This window comes from Salmo trutta, chromosome 15 (assembly GCF_901001165.1).
Source record: "Salmo trutta chromosome 15, fSalTru1.1, whole genome shotgun sequence".
Lineage (NCBI taxonomy): Eukaryota > Metazoa > Chordata > Actinopteri > Salmoniformes > Salmonidae > Salmo > Salmo trutta.
This window is the reverse complement of record NC_042971.1, coordinates 40,083,769-40,110,081: the sequence shown is the minus strand read 5'-3', so window position 1 is coordinate 40,110,081 and position 26,313 is coordinate 40,083,769. Positions and strand designations below refer to the sequence as shown.

General features: G+C 41.5%; 1 protein-coding gene and 1 long non-coding RNA gene across 2 annotated transcripts; both read left to right on the top strand.

Moving 5' to 3' along the window:
- The first annotated feature begins 1,257 nt into the window (after positions 1-1,257).
- On the top strand, positions 1,258-17,552 carry LOC115149020 (myelin protein zero-like protein 2). The gene is made up of 4 exons (XM_029691473.1): positions 1,258-1,496; positions 15,335-15,504; positions 15,748-15,958; positions 16,062-17,552. Exons 1-4 carry the CDS (start codon positions 1,442-1,444, stop codon positions 16,307-16,309), a joined length of 684 nt encoding a protein of 227 aa, XP_029547333.1. The 5' UTR covers positions 1,258-1,441; the 3' UTR covers positions 16,310-17,552.
- Positions 17,553-19,678: 2,126 nt separating this feature from the next.
- On the top strand, positions 19,679-21,371 carry LOC115149019 (uncharacterized). Its single transcript, XR_003866777.1, has 2 exons — positions 19,679-20,482; positions 20,575-21,371. It is a non-coding gene; the product is annotated as an uncharacterized LOC115149019 (long non-coding RNA).
- Positions 21,372-26,313: the final 4,942 nt, after the last annotated feature.

Sequence of the window (26,313 nt, the reverse complement as noted above, 5' to 3'; positions counted from 1 at the left end):
AACAAAAATATAAGCGCAACAAGCAACAATTTCAAAGACTTTACTGATATACAGTTCATATGAGGAAATCAGTCAATTGAAAGAAATCTTTAAGCCCTAATCTATGGATTTCACATGACTGTGAATACAGATATGCATCTGTTGGTCACAGATACAGTACCTTAAAAAATGGGTCTCACAATGGGCCTCAGGATCTTGTCACAGTATTTCTATGTATTCAAATTGCCATCGATAAAATGTTCATTGTCCGTAGCTTATGCCTGCCCATACCATAACCCCACCGCCACAATCTGCAAACCACTCGCCCACACGACGCCATACACGTAGTCTGTGGTTGTGAGGCCGGTTGGACATACTGCCATATTGTCTAAAATGACGTTGGAGGCGGCTTATGGTAGAGAAATTAACATTCAATTATCTGGCAACAGCTCTGGTGGACATTCCTGCAGTCAGCATGCCAATTGCACGCTCCCTCATAACTTGAGACATCCGTGGCATTGTGTTGTGTGACAAAACTGTACGTTTTAGAGTGGCCTTTTATTGTCCCCAGAACAAGGTGCACCTGTGTAATGGTCATCGGTTTCTTGATATGCCACACTTGTCAGGTGGATAGAATATCTTGGCAATGGAGAAATACTTAGTAACAGGGAGGTAAACACATTTGTTCACAAAATGTTTAAGAAATAAGCTTTTTGTGCTTTTTTTCGACCAACACTTTACATGTTGAGTTTATATTTTTGTTCAGTGTAGTTGTTTAAGGTCATTCAAAGGCAGATTGCAGTATCTGCATTTTATGGGTCATAGGTCAAATCAGTGGTTATGATTGATATGAATACAAATGACTACATAATAAGATGATACATCAGCGCATTATCAATGATCTACCTACAATATATTTGGCTGGCTAGCAAAACAACTTTGAAGCCATTTTTCTGTTTCACTTTGTAGGGCAGCATAGGTAGGCTATGCTTAATGCCTCTGCGCAAATGACGGGGGAAGAAAACGGAAAATGTTCAAGATGATTTTGCCTCAGTAGCCTATTTTTTTAAGAAAACAAAGACGTTTGAGCAGCAGTAGACAGTTTTGACATATCCTAATTGCATCAAGTCTTGGATAAAAGTAAAGGTAGGCCAGCAGTATTAATACTTTGCACCGTTTTGGGGGGACAAAAACAGGTTTTACTCAAACATGTTTTACAACAGCGTGCGCCTCCCACCAGTCGGTCAAAGGAAAAAGGTGCGTAATGCTGACTCCGCCTACAGCCCGAGTGCACACACAGCCTTTGCGTTTCAAACTTCCGAGTCCTAGAGCTAGGACTCTTTATCAAAAACCTGTTGAGGTATTCGCCTGAATTATCCTTAAAACGTTCACTTTTGAAGGTTTCTAGTAACTCGTTGAAAGTTTGTCAGTGTATTTGAGGCCTGGACAAACTGACAATCAAATGTATCGGACATGGCAACAGTTCCTCGCGTTTATGGGTTTATTCGCAGTGCCAGGTGAGTTCGAAGTTACTTCATTAATTTATGTGTTCAGTCCTATGGCATTTAGTCGCTATTCTGTATGATCAAGTAAATCAAACGAATATTGTTGATAATTTATAGTTTTACATGAACACTTAGGCCTATTATTATTCAGTCAAAACATTGATCAGAGGCTCCAGCAGTCTTCTTGCTCACGAATCACATTGACACCACTGTCCAGTTGTGGACCCGAGTCACACATTTGATGACTTGAGACTCCACTTAATAGAAAATAAAATGACTTGACTTTGACTTGAGACTTGAAATGATCTTGCCAGGTTTTGTAATGCTTTGTCACTCGTTTTGTGGCACAGAGTCTTGTGGATTAAAGCCAATTCAGGGTACTAGGAAGTAACTATCCCCTTAACCCCCTATAAGAACACAGTCTAATTTCTGACACAAAGCAACGTTTGGAAAGAATATATATGGGATGAAGGTCATGTTAAGGCGAATAAACTACAAAGGGAAATAAATGGCTACAGTTTACACTTTTTTTGTCATTTCATGAAATGTTGCTTTTAGAAAAGGGGTGTTTTTTTAAGTACCGGGGTAACTTTAGTAAGTAATACTTAAAAGCTAAGTCTAGTTGTCTTATTTTAATTATTTAAATAACATATTGGGGGAAATGGTGTTGCACATTAATATCCAAACTATGAGGAGATTTGATACAAAGTCCCTCTTTAAATCACCTGCACATACATTTTCTTTGATCTTTTCTTTGTTGTTCCTTTTCCATAATATCCATTATGTATAATTGCACTAAATATTATTTGAATAATGCCAGATTTTATATCCCAGTAGTCTTTAAAATGACATTCAGGAGCAAAAGGTTTTAAATAGTTGTTTTATAATTAATTCAAAAAAGATGAATTGGAATATAATATTGGAATGGAATATAACATTTTAATTACTTAACTCATTAATTCAGTGTAACATTGATGTGGCAACTGTCTTATGCTTTGCTGAGGGTGTGCCCAACATGCCCCCATTCACATCGACGGGGCTGTAGTGGAGCGGGTCGAGAGTTTCAAGTTCCTTGGTGTCCACATCACCAACAAACTATCATGGTCCAAACACACCAACAAAGTTGTGAAGTGGGCATGACAACGCCTTTTCCACATCAGGAGACTGAAAAGATTTGGCATGGCTCCGCAGATACTCAAAAAGTTCTACAGCTGCACCATCGAGATCATCCTTACCGGTTGCATCACCGCCTGGTATGGCAACTGCTCGGCATCCTACTGTGAGGTGCTACAGAGGGTAGTACGTAGTACATCACTGGGGCCAAGCTTCCTGCAATCCAGAACCTATATACTAACTAGGCGGTGTCGGAGGAAGGCCCAAAAAATTGTCACTCCATTCACTGAAGTTATAGACTGTTCTCTCTGCTACCGCACGGCAAGCGGTACCGGAGTGCCAAGTCTAGGTCCAAACAGCTTCTACCCCCAAGCCATAAGACTGCTGAACAATTAATAAAATGGCCACCGGGACTATTACACTGCTGCAACTCGCTGTTTATTACCTATGCATAGTCACTTTACCCATACCTACGTACCTTGACTAATCTGTACCCCCGTATAGTGATTCAGTACCGGTACGGAATTATTGTTGCTTTAAAAAATTGTTTTACTTTAGTTTATTTAGTAAATATTTTCTTAACTGCGTTGTTGGTTAATGGCTTGTAAGTAAGAATTTCACGGTAAGGTCTACACCTGTTGTATTTGGCACATGACAAATAAAATGGGATTTATTGCACGATTCTAATTTGTACGTAGGTCACAAATAAAGCTATTCCCAGTCAAATTGGAGCACAACTCATTAGCCTACCTCCTGCACTGCTCACACCTAATCCAGTGACTGAAAACAGGGGGAGAGATGCCAATTGAAAAGCTCTCTCTTAAAAACATAGCTGGCTATATGACATAAAATGCTGTGTAAAAGAAATCACAGAAACAATGACAAAATATGGAAAACTAAATAAATAATGAAATGTTATAAATCCGTGTAATCATCTGCCAGAGAGTAGCCCCAATCGGCCCAAGACCCAAGTAATACATTTGGGTAAGATAACTCACATCGGAATCGGCCCGAGCTCAATCCCCGCATCCTAGCCATAAGTAATACTGCTTAAGGCGGCCCAGACTCGGGCCACATGACGTCGGCCGAGTCTGACTCTCAGCCTAGTGCCCCAACTCTCAGCCGGAATCGGCCCAGATCCACTGTGCTAGCTGGGGTGGCAGCCAGGGAAAGTGTTTGTGAAATAATTTGGTGACATCTTGTGGTCTTAATCTGAATTACAGGGGGATAGTTACCTAGTACCTTATACTTGATCCGAAAATGTGGTTGGAGGCTCCATATGGAGGGTGTGACGCAATTGCGGGGCCTTCGGAGGCTTGCAGAGGCCAAATCCAAATCAAGCTCCTTACCGCATCGCCCGCCTCTCAAATTTTCTAACAATGCAGAGGGCTCCGTATAGCTCTGCATTGACATGATTGGTTGACGATCGGTGGGGGCGGTAGGTCCTGTATAAATACAAACTCACTTCGTTGACAACTTCCTTCACAACAGCTCTACTCCGTGAAGAGCAAGAAGTATGAATGCTCTGACTTCGGCATAGGCTCTATCACAGTAAATTCTGTAAGGCCACTGCAAATGTCGGATTGACCATGCATGCAGCACCTTTCACTCTACACGCAGCCAGAGACGGTAGCCTCAGCATCGCCCTTGGAGAAAAAAAACCTGCAACAGATTGGCTAGTGCAACGCACACTCCGCACTCTGATTTGACAAGCAAACTATCAATCAACAAAGGCCGGGTGAGCGAACGGATTGCTGATTTGCTGTACAGCTGTAGGATTGGGTGCAGCGCGAACATCAAATTATGAGGGATGTTGGAGATTCCGGTTGAAATTTGGAAAAGATGGCGGAAGTGGATGCTCAGTTTGGAGCAAAGTTGGTGAAGTCGAGTGTTCTGACACTACAACAGTAGTAGCGAAAGCTGGAACAAAAAGGACATTGTCTAAAACTGGAGTGGAGGATACGTGTATGAATGATAATGAATCGCTTTTTGTCGAGATGCGTTTGAGTAAGGATGAATGTGGGAAACCCGTTTGAGGTGTCAAATAGTGATGTATGCGCTGGGAAAAGTGGAGTCAGTCAGTGACCAGGAGTGGGCTTATTTTGATTAATTGTATTTCTGAAGAACAGAGGAAGATTGCAGTGAGCCTCAAAATAATCCGGACAGAAGTTTTGTGTTTTGAACTTCGGAGTAGAGCACCCATTTAAAGGAGTCATCTCAGGGGTAACGACGGATATGTTCAGGTTCAATACCTGAAGAGAATTTGTGATGTGGTTGGTGCCCAGCGTCTGACCCACTGGGTGAATGGAGAAAAATAAAGTCAGTTGGTCCTGTTGTTTTTTGATAAAGAGCAAATACCTGTGTGATCGCCAATAATCCATAGAGGAAGAATGTCAAATTATAGGTAGAGAGGATTGCCATAATAAATAAATATGCAGCTCTAAAAATTGTTTGGTGATCAAGAATATTAACTGTTTACTTTGCAAGCTCATCGGCAGTGGGGCACAAATACTAGCATAGGCCTATTGGTATTTTGGTATGTAACAATTGCTTGAAATTGATGATTTACTTATGAAGCTTTCATTTGGAATTTGTTTAAAATGAGTAATTACTGTGGCAAAGACTCAGCATAGGCGCCGCTGTCCAAACACCGGCAAATTGAGTTTTTTTTTCTCTTGTTGAAATGTTTGCTCTTGCTTTCACATGTTTAAATTCATTGGCCCTGTGTGGTAAATCTATATCTAATACTAAAATAATTGCTAGTGTTTCATTCCATCCCGGTACCGTTTATTACAACATGAAGACATTTCATGTTTGATAGGCCTACAATATACACTGTTCAAAAACATAAAGGGAACACTTAAACAACACAATGTAACTCCAAGTCAATCACACTTCTGTGAAATCACACTGTCCACTTAGGAAGCAACACTGATTGACAATAAATTTCACATGCTGTTGTGTAAATGGAATAGACAACAGGTGGAAATTATAGGCAATTAGCAAGACACCCCCAATAAAGGAATGGTTCTGCAGGTGGGGACCACAGACCACTTCTCAGTTCCTATGCTTCCTGGCTGATGTTTTGGTCACTTTTGAATGCTGGCGGTGCTTTCACTCTAGTGGTAGCATGAGACGGAGTCTACAACCCACACAAGTGGCTCAGGTAGTGCAGCTCATCCAGGATGGCACATCAATGCGAGCTGTGGCAAGAAGGTTTGCTGTGTCTGTCAGCGTAGTGTCCAGAGCATGGAGGCGCTACCAGGAGACAGGCCAGTACATCAGGAGACGTGGAGGAGGCCGTAGGAGGGCAACAACCCAGCAGCAGGACCGCCCACCTCCGCCTTTGTGCAAGGAGGAGCAGGAGAAGCACTGCCAGAGCCCTGCAAAATGACCTCCAGCAGGCCACAAATGTGCATGTGTCTGCTCGAACGGTCAGAAACAGACTCCATGAGGGTGGTATGAGGGCCCGACGTCCACAGGTGGGGGTTGTGCTTACAGCCCAACACCGTGCAGGACGTTTGGCATTTGCCAGAGAACACCAAGATTGGCAAATTCGCCACTGGCGCCCTGTGCTCTTCACAGATGAAAGCAGGTTCACACTGAGCACATGACAGACGTGACAGAGTCTGGAGACGCCGTGGAGAATGTTCTGCCTGCAACATCCTCCAGCATGACCGGTTTGGTGGTGGGTCAGTCGTGGGGTGGCATTTCTTTGGGGGGCAGCACAGCCCTCCATGTGCTCGCCAGAGGTAGCCTGACTGCCATTAGGTACAGAGATGAGATCCTCAGACCCCTTGTGAGACCATATGCTGGTGCGGTTGGCCCTGGGTTCCTCCTAATGCAAGACAATGCTAGACCTCATGTGGCTGGAGTGTGTCAGCAGTTCCTGCAAGAGGAAGGCATTGATGCTATGGACTGGCCCGCCCGTTCCCCAGACCTGAATCCAATTGAGCACATCTGGGACATCATGTCTCGCTCCATCCACCAACGCCACGTTGCACCACAGACTGTGCAGGAGTTGGCGGATGCTTTAGTCCAGGTCTGGGAGGAGATCCCTCAGGAGACCATCCGCCACCTCATCAGGAGCATGCCCAGGCGTTGTAGGGAGGTCATACAGGCACGTGGAGGCCTCACACACTACTGAGCCTCATTTTGGCTTGTTTTAAGGACATTACATCAAAGTTGGATCAGCCTGTAGTGTGGTTTTCCACTTTAATTTTGAGTGTGACTCCAAATCCAGACCTCCATGGTTTGTTAAATTGGATTTCCATTGATCATTTTTGTGTGATTTTGTTGTCAGCACATTCATCTATGTAAAGAAAAAAGTATTTAATAAGATTATTTCTTTCGTTCAGATCTAGGATGTGTTGTTTAAATGTTCCCTTTATTTTTTTGAGCAGTATATTTTCATTTTGCCAACCATTTCGTTCCCTCTGAGTGGACGCAATGTTTATTGCGCACATGACCGTTCACAAGATTCATGGGGTAGAAGTTCTGTTTATTTAATTCAATATATGGTTTCCTTTTGTTCATATTTCCTCGGTTATGTCGGAGTTCCGTGCCTCTTATTCTCGTTGTGCGTAATAGGAGCACGCGCACCTCTGTGCCCATAGAAATAGGCTTCGTGGCCTGCACCCTTCGCTTTGGAGTCAGAACATTGAATAAGAGAATGTATTGTTCCATGTATGCATTGTGTTGAAACATCATTAATAATCATTAAGTCTGGTTAAGATGAATGTACCAATGTAACAATGGATGTGGAAATTGCCTTTTCGTATGAAATGGCGCTTTCACCATTGGATCACCAAGACCTGTAAATAAATCTACTCTCTGAGCACGTCAACCTGCCTTGCCTTCTGCTGATTCTATGCCCTTACGACTGCTACAAGTTTTACAATTACAAATGCTAATCAAAATGTGTTGTAGACAAAATTACGAAAAGGCTGTCTCAATACATAAACAAAGATTTGTAGTTGAACAAGTCGTTGCATGTATCGATTTTATTTTTACTTGAGTCTTGACTTAACTTATGTCTCGATTTGACTTGCTGATAGAATGCACGACTTGGACTCGAGTCTTGACCCGTTCTACTTGGGACTCGACTTGAGAACTCTGACCTTGTGACTTGAGACTTGCTTGTGACTCGAATAATAGTGACTTGGTCCCGTCTCTGCCACTGTCAGGCTCAGATGGCTACAGGTCAGGTGACCAGAACCCCAATCTAATTTCCATAATCTTGATAATGAGTAGCCTACTCTTGATTTATACTTTATCATTATAGAATAGCTTGGACATGCAGTATATATTGACATTTCTGACATGTTTCTCAGGTTGACCAGGCCAAAGCTCATAGTGATCATAAGTTATTGTCCTCTTGGATAATTGTTAGATTGATATGGAAGGACAGGTTACTCCAGGAATGATTTAGTTCTCTATCAGGTTGTGAAAACAACAGCCAGTAGTATCACTGTTTTATTATTTTCTGCTACCATTGAGTGTGTGAAAATACTGAATATTCTTCTCATGGTATTGATGTATGAATATGAAAGTCTATACTGTGTACCTATCCGTTGTGTGTAATACGCCCTATATCTCTGTGTTTGAGAGGGCTTTATCTGGATGTCTGATATCATGAAGCAGGGGAGTGTCTTTAGTGCTGCAGATTGTATTTATTCTTTGGATCTGACTCTGACTAGCTCTGCCTTGAAACAACTCAGCCAAAGGTTAGTGGATCACACCCAGTGTTTATTTGAAAGCATCCGTTCTGTAAATGTCTCTGTTTTGTTTATGTGGGTTATACTTTCAAGGACATGGGAGGACTATCTCTCCTCCCTGTACTCAAAGTACTGTGTTCCTGCTCTAGTTTGTATAATACAACACATCTGTCATCACATGAATTCCATCCAATCAGTGAGCGCAGAGAGGGGCCTTTCTGAAGTCTGTCTGGGGAAGTGCAGCTCAGCCATCGGGTTGATTGATTTAGTGCTGTCATGTCTACTCTAGGGTAGTGAATGTAGTTTCTTACAACACAGCGATTTGCCAGGATGGTTCCCTCAGCTCAGATACTTTCTACAGTGTTTTTTTACTGATCTTTTGCTTGTCTGCCCATGGACATGACAGGATGGATAGGAATTACCTGGATGCTGATTTAGAGGGACTGACTGTTTTAATCCATAACACAGGGCTATCAGGGAAATGAGACAGAGCATGAAGGAAAAAGGAATGCTCATGGCTGGTATTAATCCCTGTTTGTCTCGAGCCCCTACCCTGCCGTCCTCCGTGCCTGGACACCGAACTCCTGAAGGAGATAAATCTAATCTACGCTTCAGAGTGGTGCCAATGGGTACAGATGGAAGATTTTCATGTTTGCCAGAACGCTTGATGTTTTTTTTTATACCTTTTATCAGAATCTTTTTATACTCCCTTGCTTGTTCAGGCTCTCATACGTGGACCTCTGGACTGAACACCTACAATCATTAACCAGCCACCTGCCGGTATCGTTAACCAGACAGAGACACACACACAGAGAGACTGCCAAATATAAAGGTCTGTTGCGAGTGGACCCGAGGACAGTCAGACCCGTTCCGAAAAGGCACGTGGGGAAAAAGACCCAAACAGACTAGTGCTGGTTCTGGTCTGGGTGACCAGTTTAGATCAAAGAGTAGAGAGAGCGAAAGACACCTCCGACTGGGCGCTGTCAGTGCCATAAATAAACGAGCGATAGTCCTATTGGCCAAATGATCCACAGTTACGTGCCCTTAAAATCTGCCTGAAACAAATTACAAAAAGAATATTGGTTGAAACAAGATTCTCTGGTCTGATGAAACCAAGATTGAACTCTTTGACCTGAATGCCAAGCGTCACATCTGGAGGAAACCTGGCACCATCCCTACGGTGAAGCATGGGGTGGCAGCATCATGCTGTGGGGATGTTTTTCCAGTGGCAGGGACTGGGAGGATCTAGCAAAGTACAGAGAGATCCTTGATGAAAACCTGCTCCAGAGTGCTCAGGACCTTAGACTGGGGTGAAGGTTCACCTTCCAATAGGACAACAATCCTAAGCACACAGCCAAGACAACGCAGGAGTGGCTTCGGGACAAGTCTCTGAATGTCCTTGAGAGACCTGAAAATAGTTGTGCAGCGACACTCTCCATCCAACCTGACAAAGCTTGAGAGGATCTGCAGAGAAGAATGGCAGAAACTCCCCAAATATATGTGTGCCAAGCTGTAGTGTCATACCCAAGAAGACTCAAGGCTGTAATTGCTGCGAAAGATGCTTCAACAAAGTACTGTGTAAAGGGTCTGAATGCTTATATAAATGTGATATTTCCGTTTTGAATTTTTTATGAATTTGCAGAAATCTCAACTGTTTTTGCTTTGTCTATTGTGTGTTGATTGATTAGGGGAAAACGATTAAATGATTTATAGAATAAGGCAGTAACGTAACAAAATGTGGAAAAAGTCAAGGGGTCACCAATTGAGCATGTTTGGGATGCTCTGGATCGACGTGTACAACAGCATGTTCCAGTTCCCGCCAATATCCAGCAACTTCGCACAGCCATTGATGAGTGAGACAACATTCCAAAGGCCACAATCAACAGCCTGATTAACTCTATGCGAAGGAGATGTTTTGTGTAGCGTGAGGCAATTGGTGGTCACACCAGATACTGACTGGTTTTCTGATCCACTCCCCCCTACTTAAAAAAATAAATAATTGGGTATCTGTTACCAACAGTTGCATATCTGTATTCCTAGTCATGTGAAATCCATAGATTAGGGCCTAATTCATTATTTAAATTGACTGATTTCCTTTTATATGAACTGTAACTCAGTAAAATCTTCAATTATTGAATGTTGTGTTTTATATATTTGTTCAGTGTAAGTTTTTTGCATCTCACTCGCTCTTTGGTTTTACATTTTTATGGTTTGAGTGCTAGTAGCCCTATATTGTGCCAAACACAACATTAGTGGGTGGAAGAAAATGGCTTAAAACAATGAAACAAAACACTTGTTGCATATTTTAAGTTGGCCAACAATTATCATAGAGGTCGAACGATTTTATGATTTTTCAACGCCGATACTGATTATTGGAGGACCAAAAAAAGACGATACCAATTAATTGGCTGATTTTTATATATTTTTATATTTATTTGTAATAATGACAATTACAACAATACTGAATGAACACTTTATTTTAACTTAATATAATACATAAATAAAAATTAGTTTAGTCTCAAATAAATAATGAAACATGTTCAATTTGGTTTAAAATATCAAAAACACAGTGTTGGAGAAGAAAGTAAAAGTGCAACATGTGCCATGTAAAAAAGCTAATGTTTAAGTTCCTTGCTCAGAACATGAGAACATATGAAAGCTGGGGGTTCCTTTTAACATGAGTCTTCAATATTCCCAGTTTAGAAGTTTTAGGTTGTAGTTATCATAGGACTATTTCTCGCTATCCCATTTGCATTTCATATACCTTTGACTATTGGATGTTCTTATAGGCACTATAGTATTGCCAGCCTAATCTCGGGAGTTGATAGGCTTGAAGTCATAAATAGCGCTGTGTTTCAAGCATTGTGAAGAGCTGCTGGCAAACTCAGGAAAGTGCTGTTTGAATGAATGCTTACGAGCCTGCTGCTGCCTACCACTGCTCAGTTAGACTGTTATATCAAATCATAGACTTATTTACAATCTAATAAACACACAAATACTAGCCTTAGGTCATTAATATCTGGAAATCAGCATTTGTGCTGCCACTTTTAAAAGGGGGAGATCCAACTATTTGAAATAATTATAGGCCAATCTCAAAGCTGTCACCCCTGGTGAAAATACTTGAAACCCTTGTGAGTGACCAGCTAAAAGAGTTTTTATATACTAACTCTATTTTATCAATGTACCAATCGGGTTTCAGGAAGAAGCATAGCACAATTACAGCAGCCATGAAGGTTTTAAATGATATCACTGAAGCTCTTGACAAAAAACAGCATTGTGTCTCACTTTTTATTGATCTCTCTAAGGCTTTTGATACAGTTGATCATGCTATACTAAGGCAGAGATTGTCGAGTGTAGGTCTTTGAGCATGCAGTTGCATGGTTTGTTAACTATCTGTCTGATAGAACTCAGTGCACTCAATTTGATAGGCTTAGGTCTGTTAAATTGTCTGTCTTAAATGGTGTGCCCCAAGGCTCTGTACTTGGTCCTCTCTTATTCACTATATAAATAATTTAGACAAAAATGTCCAAAATGCACAACTTCATTTTTATGCTGATGATACTGTTATTTACTGTTGTGCTTCATCTCTTACAAAAGCTTTCCAGAACTTGCAAACTGCTTTTAATACTGTTCAACATACCTTGTCTCAATTGAAGCTTATCCTCAATACTGACAAAACTAAACTACTGGTGTTTTCTAAAGCAAGAAATAGACCTCTGAACCTTTCACCTATTACTACCTGTCAGGGCAAGGAGATTGAGGTTGTAACCTCATATAAATATCTTGGAATTTTGATTGATGATGGCCTCTCTTTTAAAATGCATATTCAACAACTTACAAAAAAATTGAAGCTGAAATTAGGATTTTATTTTAGGAATAAGGCTTGTTTTTCTTTTGAAGCCAGAAGGAGGCTAGTATCAGCTACATTTATGCCTTTACTAGACTATGGGGATATTTTATATATGAATGCTTCCGCTCAGTGTTTGAGATCAATTGACACCCTTTACCATGGCACTTTGAGATTTATTTTAAATTGCAAAACCCTTACGCACCACTGCACTTTGTATACCAGGGTTGGCTGGCCTTCTCTAGTCACTCGTAGGCTCAGTCACTGGTACACTTTTATTTACAAAGCCATTTTGGGTTTACTACCTTTTTATTTGGGCATTTTTATTGTTCAGAAATGTGGTGGGTACTCTCTTCGTTCGCGGGACTTTATCTTGCTAACTGTTCCAAATGTCCGAACTGAATTTGGTAAAAGGGCTTTTATGTACTCTACGCCATCGTCTTGGAACGCCTTACAAAATACTTTTAAACTGGAAGAACTTGTCCCGATTGGTATTTTTAAATCACTGATGAATGATCTTGAGACTGATTCCCTGACATGTCAATGTTTTTAATTTGCTGTTTTTGATTTTGTTATATTCTTTGTTAATTCTATGGTTTTTACTAGATTACTTGTAGTTTTTCATGTTGTTTGTCTGTAATTTTTGTAATGACTTGGCGCTGCCTATCTTGGCCAGGACGCTCTTGAAAAAGAGATTTTAAATCTCAATGAGCCCTTCCTGGTTAAATAAAGGTTAAAAAAAAATAAAAAAAATATGGTCAAATCCGGAAACTATCATTTTGAAAACAAAACGTTTATTTTTTCAGTGAAATACGGAACCATTCCATATTTTATCTAACGGGTGGCATCCGTCTAAATATTGGTGTTACATTGCACAACCTTCAATGTTATGTCATAATTATGTAAAATTCTGGCAAATTAATTACGGTCTTTGTTAGGAAGAAATGGTTTTCACACAGTTCGCAACGAGCCAGGCGACCCAAAGTGCTGCATATACCCTGACTCTGCTTGCACATAACGCAAGAGAATTGACACAATTTCCCTAGTTAATATTGCCTGCTAACATTAATTTCTTTTAACTAAATATGCAGATTTTAAAATATATACTTGTGTATTGATTTTAAGAAAGGCATTGATGTTTATGGTTAGGTACATTGGTGCAACAACAGTGCTTTTTTTTGCGAATGCGCTTGTTAAATCACCCATTTGGCAAAGTAGGCTGTGATTCGATGACAAATTAACAGGCACCGCATTGATTATTTGCAACGCAGGACAAGCTAGTTAAACTAGTTAAAGTTATGTTTGTTTTCTTTATAAGATAAGTTTAATGCTAGCTAGCAACTTACCTTGGCTACTTGCTGCACTCGCGTAACAGGTGGTCAGCCTGCCACGCGGTCTCCTTGTGGAGTGCAATGTAATCGGCCATAATCAGCGTCCAAAAATGCAGAATACCGTTTTGTTATGAAAACTTGAAATGGGCCTAATTAATCGGCCATGCCGATTTTAATCGGTCGACCTCTAATAATAATCATTATAATGAATACGAAAATAAGTTCAATTGCTTCTAACCTTAATAGTGAGTTGCACGCGGTCCATTTGGCCATGCCAACGGTCTTCTCATCTTTGTCTACTACAATATGAAAACTGTAAAACTAATAAGGACTCAATAATCCATGCCGTCAGGGAATGTTATAAAGTCCAAAAGTTATGAGCGGAGTTATAAAGTTGGCTGTCAGAAGGAAATATTGTTGTTACATTTTTACAATGTCAATTGACTTTTAATCCGCCTGTATGCATTTCAAGACCTGGCATATGAGGGTGAAGTGAGATACCTGATGGGTTGGACGATGCTTATCTCGTCAATCATCTAAAAACAACATGTATATATATATATATATACTTAACTGTGAATCAACCAATCCTCCGTCATTCACACAATGGAAAAGCCAAATGCTTTATCTAAAAATTGAAAGTGTGTGGGCTACGGAGAGAAACAACAAAATGGTACAGTTTGAGGCCATGTGGCGTACAGTGATGTGGACGCTGGAGATGGGGGGTGCTAGTGGGTCTGGGCAGGTGTGACGTAGTTGATATTTGTATGATGTCATGTGTATGTTTTGTATTGTTTATAAAATATCAAATTAAATATTACATTTAAAAAACAATACAAGTAAAACTTGTCTCCGAGTTTTCTTTTCACTATACCCTTTCTCCTCTTACTTTTGTTTTAATTCAATAAAAAATGCTGCCATCTTCTCAATCAACAGTAGCCAAGGCTCCTTTCACTCGCTCTCTCTCCCTCCTCAGCAGCAGGCACATGTTAGGTGAGCAGCCAGAACCAGTTTCAGCTGGACATAAGATATACGTTTTATTGAGTTGCAAATTGCTGACACAGATAACAAGCTTGCGCAGTTCTCATCACCTCACACACATTCCATTAACGGAGGACGAGTCCAATCGGGTCCAGTAGGCAATTTTAATAGTAAATTAAGACCCATGGAAATTATATTTGACCCAACCCAGATCAGAGACAAAAGTCTGAATTTAGGACCCGTACCCAACCCGGGCCGAATCTCTGAATTTCGGGTCTGTTGGACCTGTGAAGACTTAATGCTGAGTGAATCAATACAGGGCCACTCCACCTGCTTTCTAATTTGATAGTTTTTATATATAAATTCAGTTTGTGTTTGACTCGGTTGTGATTTATAACTCTAGCTCAGCTCTATGGTGGTCGGTCCACACTGGACCGCACAAAGTACTGTAGGAGAGAACATGCTTGAAGGGTTTGACTGAGTACAGGTTGAAGCGTTTGAGGGAGGGTACACGTAGTACTGGGCTACGCTATAGCTCCAGGGATTTGAAAAGTGTAGTCAACGAACCACTTGACTTTTTGGAAGTCGAGGCTGCGTTTACTGAAGAGAGCGGACCGAGTTTAGACTGAAGATGTGTAAACAGACACGGTTGTTGCTAAAACCGCTATCAACCTTCTCATGGTCATCATGTGTACACATGAGGCTGTGAAATACAGTTTTCTGTCTTTAATAGTGTGCTCTAAAAGTTCTGTAAGGACTTTGATAAGGTGCTGGCTCATGCTACTCTCAGGGTTATTGTGTATATAATGTAGTGTATATAGCTGTGCTTACGTGTCTCATTGGGTCTACTCTGTGTGTCAGGTGTGCTGCGAGTCGTTGGAATGGAGATTTTCACATCCAATGAAGTGGAGGCGTTGAACGGGACAGAAGTGAGATTGAAGTGCACCTTTAAGTCCAAACACCCAGTGTCCCACTCCTCTGTGGCTGTCTCCTGGAACTTCCGTCCCCTGAGCCAGGGAGCTGAGGAGTCGGTGGGTGACCTTTCCACACTGGAAGCAGAACTAACACTTGCCATACAAGGAAGGTGTCTGAATTAGGAGGGAGACTGGGTTAGCGTCGTAAACCAGCTTGGCTACTGGATGGACATGGAGGCTTTTTTGAGCAGAGTATTATGTAAAACATCAACATTTTAGAGCAGCGCATAACTGTGTGTGTGTGTGTGTGTGTGTGTGTGTGTGTGTGTGTGTGTGTGTGTGTGTGTGTGTGTGTGTCAGGTGTTTTACTACCAGGAGACGGCGTACCCCCCTACAGAGGGGCGGTTTAAGGGCCATGCAGTGTGGTCAGGGGACATCATGAGACAGGACGCCTCCATCAGCCTGCATGAAGTCCCCTTCACCTTCAACGGCACCTACACCTGCCAGGTCCGCAACCTGCCCGACGTCCACGGCATCAACGGAGAGGTCACCCTCAGGGTTGTCCACAAAGGTCAGTCAGTCATTCACTCACACTGGTGTGTTGCATAGAAACCTTAACATGGACTAATGTATTGTTGTTTGTGTGTGTGTGCTGGCTGTGCTGCTCCTTCCAGTCTCCATCTCAGATATAGGCATCCTGGCTGCAGCCATCGGGGGAACCATCGCCATAGTCCTGGTGCTGCTGGGTCTCTTCATGGTGTACAAGTACTGCAACCGCCATGCCAAGACAGACATGGAGCTGCAGGGGAGCAAACTGCAGGAAACCAGAGAGCTGCAGGAGAGAGAGTTGCAGGCCAACATCCTACAGGAGAAAAAGCTGAAGGCCAGTGAGAAGGAGCGTAAGGACCCTACAGTGTGGTGATGGGGTGTGTCTCCCTCCCTACCTCTGCTGACTGGTGTGGGGAGGTGTTCTGTCTGGACAGACTGGTCTCTGACTGGAGGGGCTGGCCAGTCCAGGACCACAATTTGGGAGGGACTAATGCTTTTTTTTGTTCGGTGTCCCTTCTTCTACCCTCCCTCACTATGAGTATTAGGGATCTCTGTACATTCCACTAGTTGTCAGGTACTGTTTTATGCACTTAATGTTTTTTACAGACAACTATGTGATTGGGTTCACTGTGCCTGTGCCATCCTAGGATGTAACGCCCCCCCCTCCAAAAAAAACATCACTAGAATGCTAACAAAATGCAAAAAAGTACTGAGGAATCCCCATAGCGGATGCTAGGTAAATGCTAACGAACGCTTGTGAACATTTTACTATTAACAACCCAGCTCCTAAAGTTATGCAAGCATCTCGAAACGCAGCATGCACAAAATAAATTAGACAGCAGGGATCTTATTTCAGGACGGGATCGTGTCTGCTGCTGTTACCAAGAAGCTTGATCTTGCAAGCTAATGTTAGCCACTTAGCTGGCATTAGTAAAGTAGTAGAACCCAGCTGGAGATAACCATCTTAGATGTACCAAATAAATTAACTTAATAGTTATAAGATGCATAGCTGGCAAACAGCTGTAACTTGATCCCCTCACTTAAGTTGCACTGTCGGGGTGACTCACCTCATGAAGCTCCCATTGTGCTCATTGTCTATCTTTGTAAACAAACACTACTTGCTCAAACAGCTGTTTTGGGAACTAGTACTGGTAAGCTTCATAATGCGCGGTCTGCTTTATCTATTACCTAGTGCACAAGTTGACTGCAGCTATTTATTTAAAAAGTACTAATATTCAAATGTATAAAAACAAAAAACATTATTGACAGTATTGGGAAACCATACTGATGTTGTTTCGAAATACCCCGGGATACGGTATATACGGCGTACCGCCAAATCCTACTATGTGATTGTATATACGGCGTACCGCCAAATCCTACTATGTGATTGTATTTTGACTATGTAGTATGATGACTACTCTTATTAGATATGGCTGAAATGACACCAGCAGCAGTCTCTTGGTGTGGTGTCATCTGTTTCTTTACATTTGGTTTGGTAGCCATTTGTTCTAAATTAATTTACAGAATTATTTTAACACTTGAATAATCAACATTATAACTGAGCTAATGGCCCATACATTTGCATTATTCCCAAATGAATGTATGTGTATCTGGCAGCAGATTTGTGAGTGTGTTTTATGATTAAGGTCCTGTTGTGAATTTAGTCAGTGAAACCCTTTTTAATTTTTTTTAAACCTGTGGTATCTGGGGTAGGCTACGGTAAGGGCTAGTGCTGGTGGAAGCCCTGTACTAGGGGTGGCTAAGGGCTAAGCTCAAGGTAAGGGAAAGGGCAATAGGGCTGGTGGAAGCTTTCCTGGGCCAGGAGCTTTCAGTGACTAACCCACTCCTGCTTCCTGCAACAATGACAGTATAAATGACTGCCTATTACTGCTGGACATAAAAAGTAACTGTCATACACCTTTGAATGCAGAAGAAGAACCCCACAATTCCAAGAAGCCTGTTTTCCATGTGTTATGTAGTTTTTGTGATCTGATGTGTCCATTGAAGGAAGCCGTTCCATCTGTCTCTTTCTGGGTCCATGCTGAGGATCATGGGTGTTGTGGTCTCAAAGGTTTCCCCCTCTTTCTTACTCTGCCTATGGAAATCTGGTACATCAATGCAGGACCCTCGCTGCTGTCCAAATCAATACACTATTGTGTGTGTGTGTGTGTGTGTGTGTGTGTGTGTGTGTGTGTGTTTGTGTGTGTGTGTGTGTAGAGGATGACTAAGCTAGGTATAGATAGGGCTGGAAAAGCCTCGAGCAAAGAGGGTGGAATGTTAGCAGTAAAGCTTTTATTGGCCACAATTAGACCAAATATCAGTATTGTCAGGATCAATGAGTGTATAGTACTCGATCCTTTTATTTTCATCATAATGACGTAGCTATTGATTTTGGTGGTTAAATCGATCATGCGTCTTCACCTACTGATGAGACTGGAAGAGCTATGTGATTCTGAATGACACTGGAGGTCAAGGCTGTATTATGTTTGAATCTTCCTCATCTGATGCACATAGACATGGATTGTGACTGTGATGGCCATGTTATATCCCACTGTGCTGAGAGAGAGAGAGCGAACACTCCTAACAGTGTTTGAGAGATGGTCATATGGTCCTACCCAGTGGAGCCTGCCGCTCACTCCTACAGTACACACAAGTATGGCTTTCAGTTTAGGAGAAACATGAAGATGTCACTGGCCCAAACACGACTGCGTTTGTGTGTGTGGACCATGTTAATTCCTTAGTGATGTGGACATCGAGAAACTTGAAGCTCTTGACCCGCTCCACTACAGCCCCATCGATGTGGATAGGGGCGTGCTCGTGCTTCGTTTCCTGTAGTCCACGAGCAGCTCCTTTGTCTTGCTGATGTTGAGGGAAAGGTTGTTGTCCTGGCACCACACTGCTAGGTCACTGACCTCCTCCCTATAGGCTGTCTCATCATCATTGGTGATCAGGCCTATAGATGTATATCATACATGTACATGTAAACACATTTCATCTTATAAGGTAGAGATTTATTTTATTTACTAACATTTTCAATAATGTATATTTTTAATTGTATTATTTGCACCAAATATAAACGCAACATGCAACAATTTCATAGATTTTACGGAGTTACAGTTCATATAAGGAAATTGGTCAATTGAAATAAATGAATTTGGCCCTAATCTATGGATTTCACATGACTGGGAATACAGATATGTATTTGTTGGTCACAAAAGATGGGCCTCACATTGGGCCTCAGGATCTCGTCACGGTATTTTTATGAATTCTAATTGCAATCGATGAAATGCAATTGGGTTCGTTGTCCTTAGCTTATGCCTGCCCATACCACAACCCCACTGCCACCATGGGGCACTCAGAAAACCGCTCGCCCACACGACACCATACACACCATCTGCGTTTGTTAGGCCAGTTTGACGTACTGCCAAATTCTCTAAAATGATGTTGGAGGCGGCTTATAGTAAGGAAATTAACATTAAATTATCTGGCAACAGCTCTGGTGGACATTCCTGCAGTAAACATGCCAATTGCATGCTCCTTCAAAACATGAGATATCTGTAGCATTGTGTTGTGTGACAAAACTGCACAATTTTCGAGTGGCCTTTTATTGTTCCCAGCACAAGGTGCACCTGTGTAATAATCATGCTGTTTAATCAGCTTCTTGATATGCAACACCTGTCAGGTGGATGGGTTATCTTGGCAATGGAGAAAACAGGAATGTAAACAAATTTGCACACAAAATTTGAAAGAAATAAGCCTTTTGTGTGTATGGAAAAGTTCGGGGTCTTTTATTTCAACTCATGAAACAGGACCAACATTTCACGTGCTTTATATTTTTGTTCAGTGTATATATACGGTGTAAATCAGACTTGCCTGTAAGACTATGAAGTACAATTAAGCACAGGCTTAACTGAATGACAACAGAGACGGAATAAATACAATATGGAATTTTATTGAATAGTTTGGGGTAGGCCTCGTCTCTGAGAAGTGCGCCTCAGAGCCAGATGCTGATGACTGGTTGCCTCCCCCACTGGGAGAACGGGGATCTGATTACGGGCCTTCAGTTGGTGGAGGTGGAAGGTCGTTGGAAGATTGTTGCTGCAAAACAAGTGGGAGACTCAAGGTTTGAGTTGACATATACCCCCCTAGATTTATGCCCATTGGTTGAAAGAAAGGAAAGTGTTTATTGCATGAGTGAGCCCATAGGTTAATCAGCAAGAATGGTGAAGTTGCCTTAGTGTGCCGTGCTTATAGGCTGAAGTGAATAGGTGTGTGACAGTCAGCACATTTGCTAATAATAATGTGTGATGCTATGTGAATGAGAACATGACACTATCATATAAATACCTGCTATGCTGATAAGGGTAACATTATAAACATTACAATAAATCCCTTCAATGCTTAAGAGGTAACACTATAAATGCTACCAAATAAATACCTGCTATGCTGATGAGGTTACATTATGAACACTACCCTATAAATACCTGCTATGCTGATGAGGTTACATTATGAACACTCCCTTATAAATACCTGCTATGCTGATGAGGTTACATTATGAACACTACCCTATAAATACCTGCTATGCTGATGAGGTTACATTATGAACACTCCCTTATAAATACCTGCTATGCTGATGAGTTAGGAAGCAATGTGAATTATTATTTTTACTAGTGACAAGCCATTCAGACCAGCCTTCTTCATTGAACTTTCGTAACATACATTTGTTTTAACAAGATAGATACAGTATAGAAATTGGGGCATTAAAGACAGACTAAGCATTAAAGGGAGAGATGACAGTGATACAAAGGGAGTATAAGCCATGGTTGATCCTATCACTTCAGAACATTGGCTGCCTATCATTGCCCCACACCATGTCACCTTCCACCCACAGAATCCTACCTGACTGTGTGTCACTCATTCACTCAGATCTAACTTCCTAAACCAGAAAACACAATAATGAATGGCAACAATGACACGCTACACTACTGTTAACCTTGGAGACGGATTGAGCAATGTCACTTCCTGCAGTATGGTGCAGGATTTTAAGGCATATAAACATTCAAGGCAGTGGGTGTGTTAATGTAGTGATGGAGACCTGTACACTGTCGATAATGATCAGTTTTCTGAAAGAGGGCGCCCCCTTGTGTCATGTTGCGTGCCATTTTAAACACCACCAGAAGTATAATGTTTACTGTTTACTGTACACATCTTTTATGTGTGTAGCTTTCCTGTTGTAGAGACAACCGCATCAACAAACTGGGTTCAGGCCAGGCTTGGTTGTGTCAGCAAGCAGGTGTTGTGTAATGGCGAGGAATGTGGAGAAAAGCTGGGTAAGTGTGTCTTGGACTAGCCCAGTGACATGAGGACCTGCTACTGGCTCTGTGACTGCAGGCCTTTGTTGAGCTGAAATAAAGGCTGTCGCCAATTGATACTCACTCTGATTCAGTAGACACTTCACACACTGGGGGTGGAATAGAAGATTCTATTCACACAACACCATAAACCAGGGATCATCAAGTAGATTCAGCCGCGGGCCGATTTTGTTCTTGGGTGGATGGTCGGGGGGCCGGAACATAATTACAAATCATTTGTAGACCGCAAATTGACCGCAAGAACCCTAAACAAATATATTTCTCTAAAATATAATAATTTTAAACCTTGCTTACATTTGCATACGATCACTTGCATCTCTATTATGCGTGGGAATACTTGAGAACAGATTTCCAAAATTATAATCACTTGGAGCTGATTTCTGATTTATTTTACAGTATTTTATGTCCAACAATAAATTCCAAAAAATTCAAATGTTTCAAAAAAATCAGTAGCGGTGCGTGGGTAAAATCACTGGGGAAGCCAAGAAAAAAATGCCCTACTTTATTACACTCTGTGTTGTGATAATTGCGTTGTTTGCTCTATAACCTGTTAATTCATATACCTTATTGCGACCGTGATATATAGGCCTAAGGCTTAGACAATAAGACACAGTGGCAGAAAAAATTCAACCACACCTTTATTTCATCACAAAACTAGAGAGCAACCTCTGTTTGCTCAACTCTGATTGGCTATTATTTTGTACTTATTTATCAAGGGAGGCCAAATGCTTGTATTCAATCCCGGGGCGGCAGGTAGCCTAGTGGTTAGAGTGTTGGACTCAAGGTTTGAGTTGACATATACCCCCCCAGATTTATGCCCATTGGTTGAAAGAAAGGAAAGTGTTTATTGCATGAGTGAGCCCATAGGTTAATCAGCAAGAATGGTGAAGTTGCCTTAGTGTGCCGTGCTTATAGGCTGAAGTTAATAGGTGTGTGACAGTCAGCACATTTGCTAATAATAATGTGTGATGCTATGTGAATGAGAACATGACACTATCATATAAATACCTGCTATGCTGATAAGGGTAACATTATAAACATTACGATAGATCCCTTCAATGCTTAAGAGGTAACACTATAAATGCTACCAAATAAATACCTGCTATGCTGATGAGGTTACATTATGAACACTCCCTTATAAATACCTGCTATGCTGATGAGGTTACATTATGAACACTACCCTATAAATACCTGCTATGCTGATGAGGTTACATTATGAACACTACCCTATAAATACCTGCTATGCTGATGAGGTTACATTATGAGCACTACCCTATAAATACCTGCTATGCTGATGAGGTTACATTATGAGCACTACCCTATAAATACCTGCTATGCTGATGAGGTTACATTATGAACACTACCCTATAAATACCTGCTATGCTAATGAGGTTACATTATGAACACTACCCTATAAATACCTGCTATGCTGATGAGGTTACATTATGAACACTACCCTATAAATACCGGCTAAGCTGATGCAGTAACTTTAAGGACACTCCCTTATAAGATCAAATCCCCGAGCTGACAAGGTAAAAGTCTGTCGTTCTGCCCCTGAACAAGGCAGTTAGCCCACTGTTCCTAGGCTGTCATTGAAAATAAGAATTTGTTCTTAACTGACTTGCCTAGTTAAATAAAGGTAATAAAAAATACTACAGGCGGCAACAATGTCATACTCTTTATGACCAAACATTATCAGATAGATGGTCTAAACATACAGAGACAGAGGGGCACTGTTTCGCTCACTTGGATGCTTTCTCCAGTCAGAAACAATCAGCCTCTTGCGAAGTGAAAGAAAATTATGAAAACACAGAGAGATGAAAGACAAATGATTTTATATGTTTTTTGTTATTTACTTCTTGGTACATTTTTTTTTAGGGAAACCTGGCTTCCTTTGGCATCCATGACTACACGCCACAAGCAAATAAAACCAACTGTGTGCCAAATTCATCTCGCAGGCTGCCAGTTGGGCAACCCTGCCATAAACTTTGATTTACCTTTTACATACAGTACACACTCAGAAATACATTTATACATCATTATAAATACATTACACAGGAAGCCATCAAGATACAGTATTTTAATCAGTCTACACTGAATATACTTTTTAAAGATCTTATGTGCTTGATATACTGTGAAATATGCTTTTCCTGATATTGTAAGTTACACTGTGTAGGTTCTTGTGTTTTTTTGTTGAGAACTAAATAATTTATAAAGTAGAAGCAAATGAGACACAATTCTTTGAATATTTATTCTAGTCAGTGACCTTGACCTTGAGTAAAGGGCAAAGAGAGGAAGAGGGAGCGAGAGACGGAGCGAGGAAAAGTGGGAGGAAGGAGGGAATCAGTGATCTGATGCAACACTTTAGGTCATGCATTCATCTTGTGAGGGTCTTGAATCATACTTGTCACAGTCTGTTAATGGCTTACACTTACTTTAATGTTAACGTTGCAGGTACTTAGCTAGTAATGCTAATGTTGTCGGTACTAATGCTAAAGTCTATGCGTGTGCAGCTGTGCATGTGTGTGTGTGTGTCCTCAAGATGGAATGCCTGGTTTGCAGTTGCATGCCCTAAGCCCAAAGTGATATACTTCGTATTTGTAAGTAGGCATCTAGAATGTGCTTATAATAGTGCATGTGTATATATGAGGGTGTGTGTGTATGTGAGTGTATACGTGTTTGTGCGTGCTCTTTGGCTGCAGTAAATCAGTGTGTGCTCATCTCCTCCCTCTGGAGCAGACACCGTGCTGCAGTAACGGCAGAGGACACCTACTCATCCAAGGGTGTGTGTGTTTTAGACTGAGAGTGCCTCTTGAGGCTGCATGGTTGTGAAATAAGTATGTTGAATTTATACGGTATGAGTGATAAATGTGGTGCATGTGAGTGTGTGCATGCGTGCATATCTGATGACTGTAGACCCAGGCTGAGATCTGCAGCACCCTTCTCTTTCTGCAGTAAAATATTATTTATTTTTCTCAGTTCTGGAAGCGTTCCCAGCACTGCTGCAGTTATTCTCTGGGGAGGAGACCGGACAGCAGAACACACACACACACACACACACACACACACACACACACACACACACACACACACACACTTCAATTCACTCCACTTCCTATTGCATTGATCATGCTTTTAACTGGGATGAAGTTAATGTTAAAGTACACATCTCTCTGCTCTATCCACTGCACCTTAGACCACATCTACTTGGCCCAGTCCCAACACACTGATAAGTGTCCCAGTACTTCTTGAAAACTTTTCAGAACATACACTTAGCAGAAGATTTAGACCAAAAGCAGAAAGTACTTAACTGACAGATGAAAGGCAAAAAACATGTACATACAGTACCTCGTGTCTAATATATTTAATCCGAAAGAGAAATGTGTAGATGGCTAATGAAAAGTTCTCCACACCCCCTCCTAAAGACTTTCCATAAATAGTTCATGACGCAGGAAATAACATTCCTAATGAATAATAGATCACAATGCAACTAAATTGCAACAGAAGCAGAAATATGCAGTACTGGCCATTACCTGCAGCTGCCTACTTTTGAAAGTCCAGACACTATTTTCAAAGTAAGGTCAGTCAGGTACCCATCCGGTTAGCTAATAATTACAATAAGAAAGGTCCAATTGAGCCAAGCAGCTGAAGTAGAAGAGTAGAGACCTGTAGGTCCACTCCTGATTCCTGACATGAGCTGTGAGGTCCAGACTTGTACTGACTCTCCACACTGCAATCCAAAAAGTACAGGAACATAATGGGAGAGAGAGAGGGCAGGCAAAGGAATGAGAGAGAAAAAAGACAGAGTAAGGATGTGTATAAAAGAGAGAGGGGGGGTAGCTCTCTCTGATCTTTAGCTGTGTGTCTTCTCTTCTACTGTAACTGTAGACCGGCTCAGGTGGCCTGGTTTTTGTTTTTTGCTTCATCTAATTTCTCCTCACTGTTGTAAGAATGCTTCTCTCTCTCTCTACATCTCAATATCGATACCTTGTTAATTCCATAAAGGGCTATTCTCAGGTTTTAATAATTTAGAATAGATTATCTTATTGCTTAATTTTTAGTTTGCCACAAATGAACAAGTCCTGACAGTCTAATAGCACATAATGGGGGGTGTCTGAAAGCTGTAATGGTATTCTGTAATACGTTTATGAAAATAATGTAGTGATCCCTCTACTTTTACAAGTTGCTGACTAATCAGTGATAAAAGGAAGGATCGAATCGGAGAACGCAGTGGCAAGCAGTTTTCTAGAGTGTAATGACTCCCAAGTACATTCAGTCAGGCACCAGTGGTCCTCTCTCATTGGCATCTGTTGGGTACATCTATCATAGGATTGTCAGGGGTGTCAACATGAGAGGATTATTGGGGGGGGGGGGCACCATGTTTTTTCACACCGTCTCATCTTTGCACTGCCAGCCACAATACGTTAGCATAATGTTCTCATAACTCTGCAGTGACACTATGTTCACCGGTTTGACCTTCTGAGGCACACATCCCATCCCTCACACATACTCCCTGGCTCCTTGATTGCCAGATGGTGTACTCATGGTTATAGATGCTAATTATCCTGATGTAGGGGAATATGACACTGTCGTTAGACCTGCTTTGGCCAGGCAGGGCTGGGGACAGCAACTAATCCAGACCCCACCACCAACACCATATCCATATCATCATGTGAAAACCTGGGAAGGAGAGAGAAGGCAGGGAAGAGGAGGGGAGAGAAATGCAGTCAGAGGAAACTCAACTCTGTCATAGTGTAAGGATGAGTACAGACAGAGACTGGGAGGGAGGAGAGAGTGGGAGAGCTCTCAAAGTCACATTCACATTGCAGATAAACACACACCCTCATTTATTCAGGTATAGACGTCAGATATAACGGGAGTAAAATATGTTCACATTTAACAGCAAACATCCTCACTCTGAATTCTGTGATTTGAAGCTATGCAGTGTAACTCAAGGGAGTGATTGACGAACGTATAGTTTTTTATTACCAGGACATTGTCACAT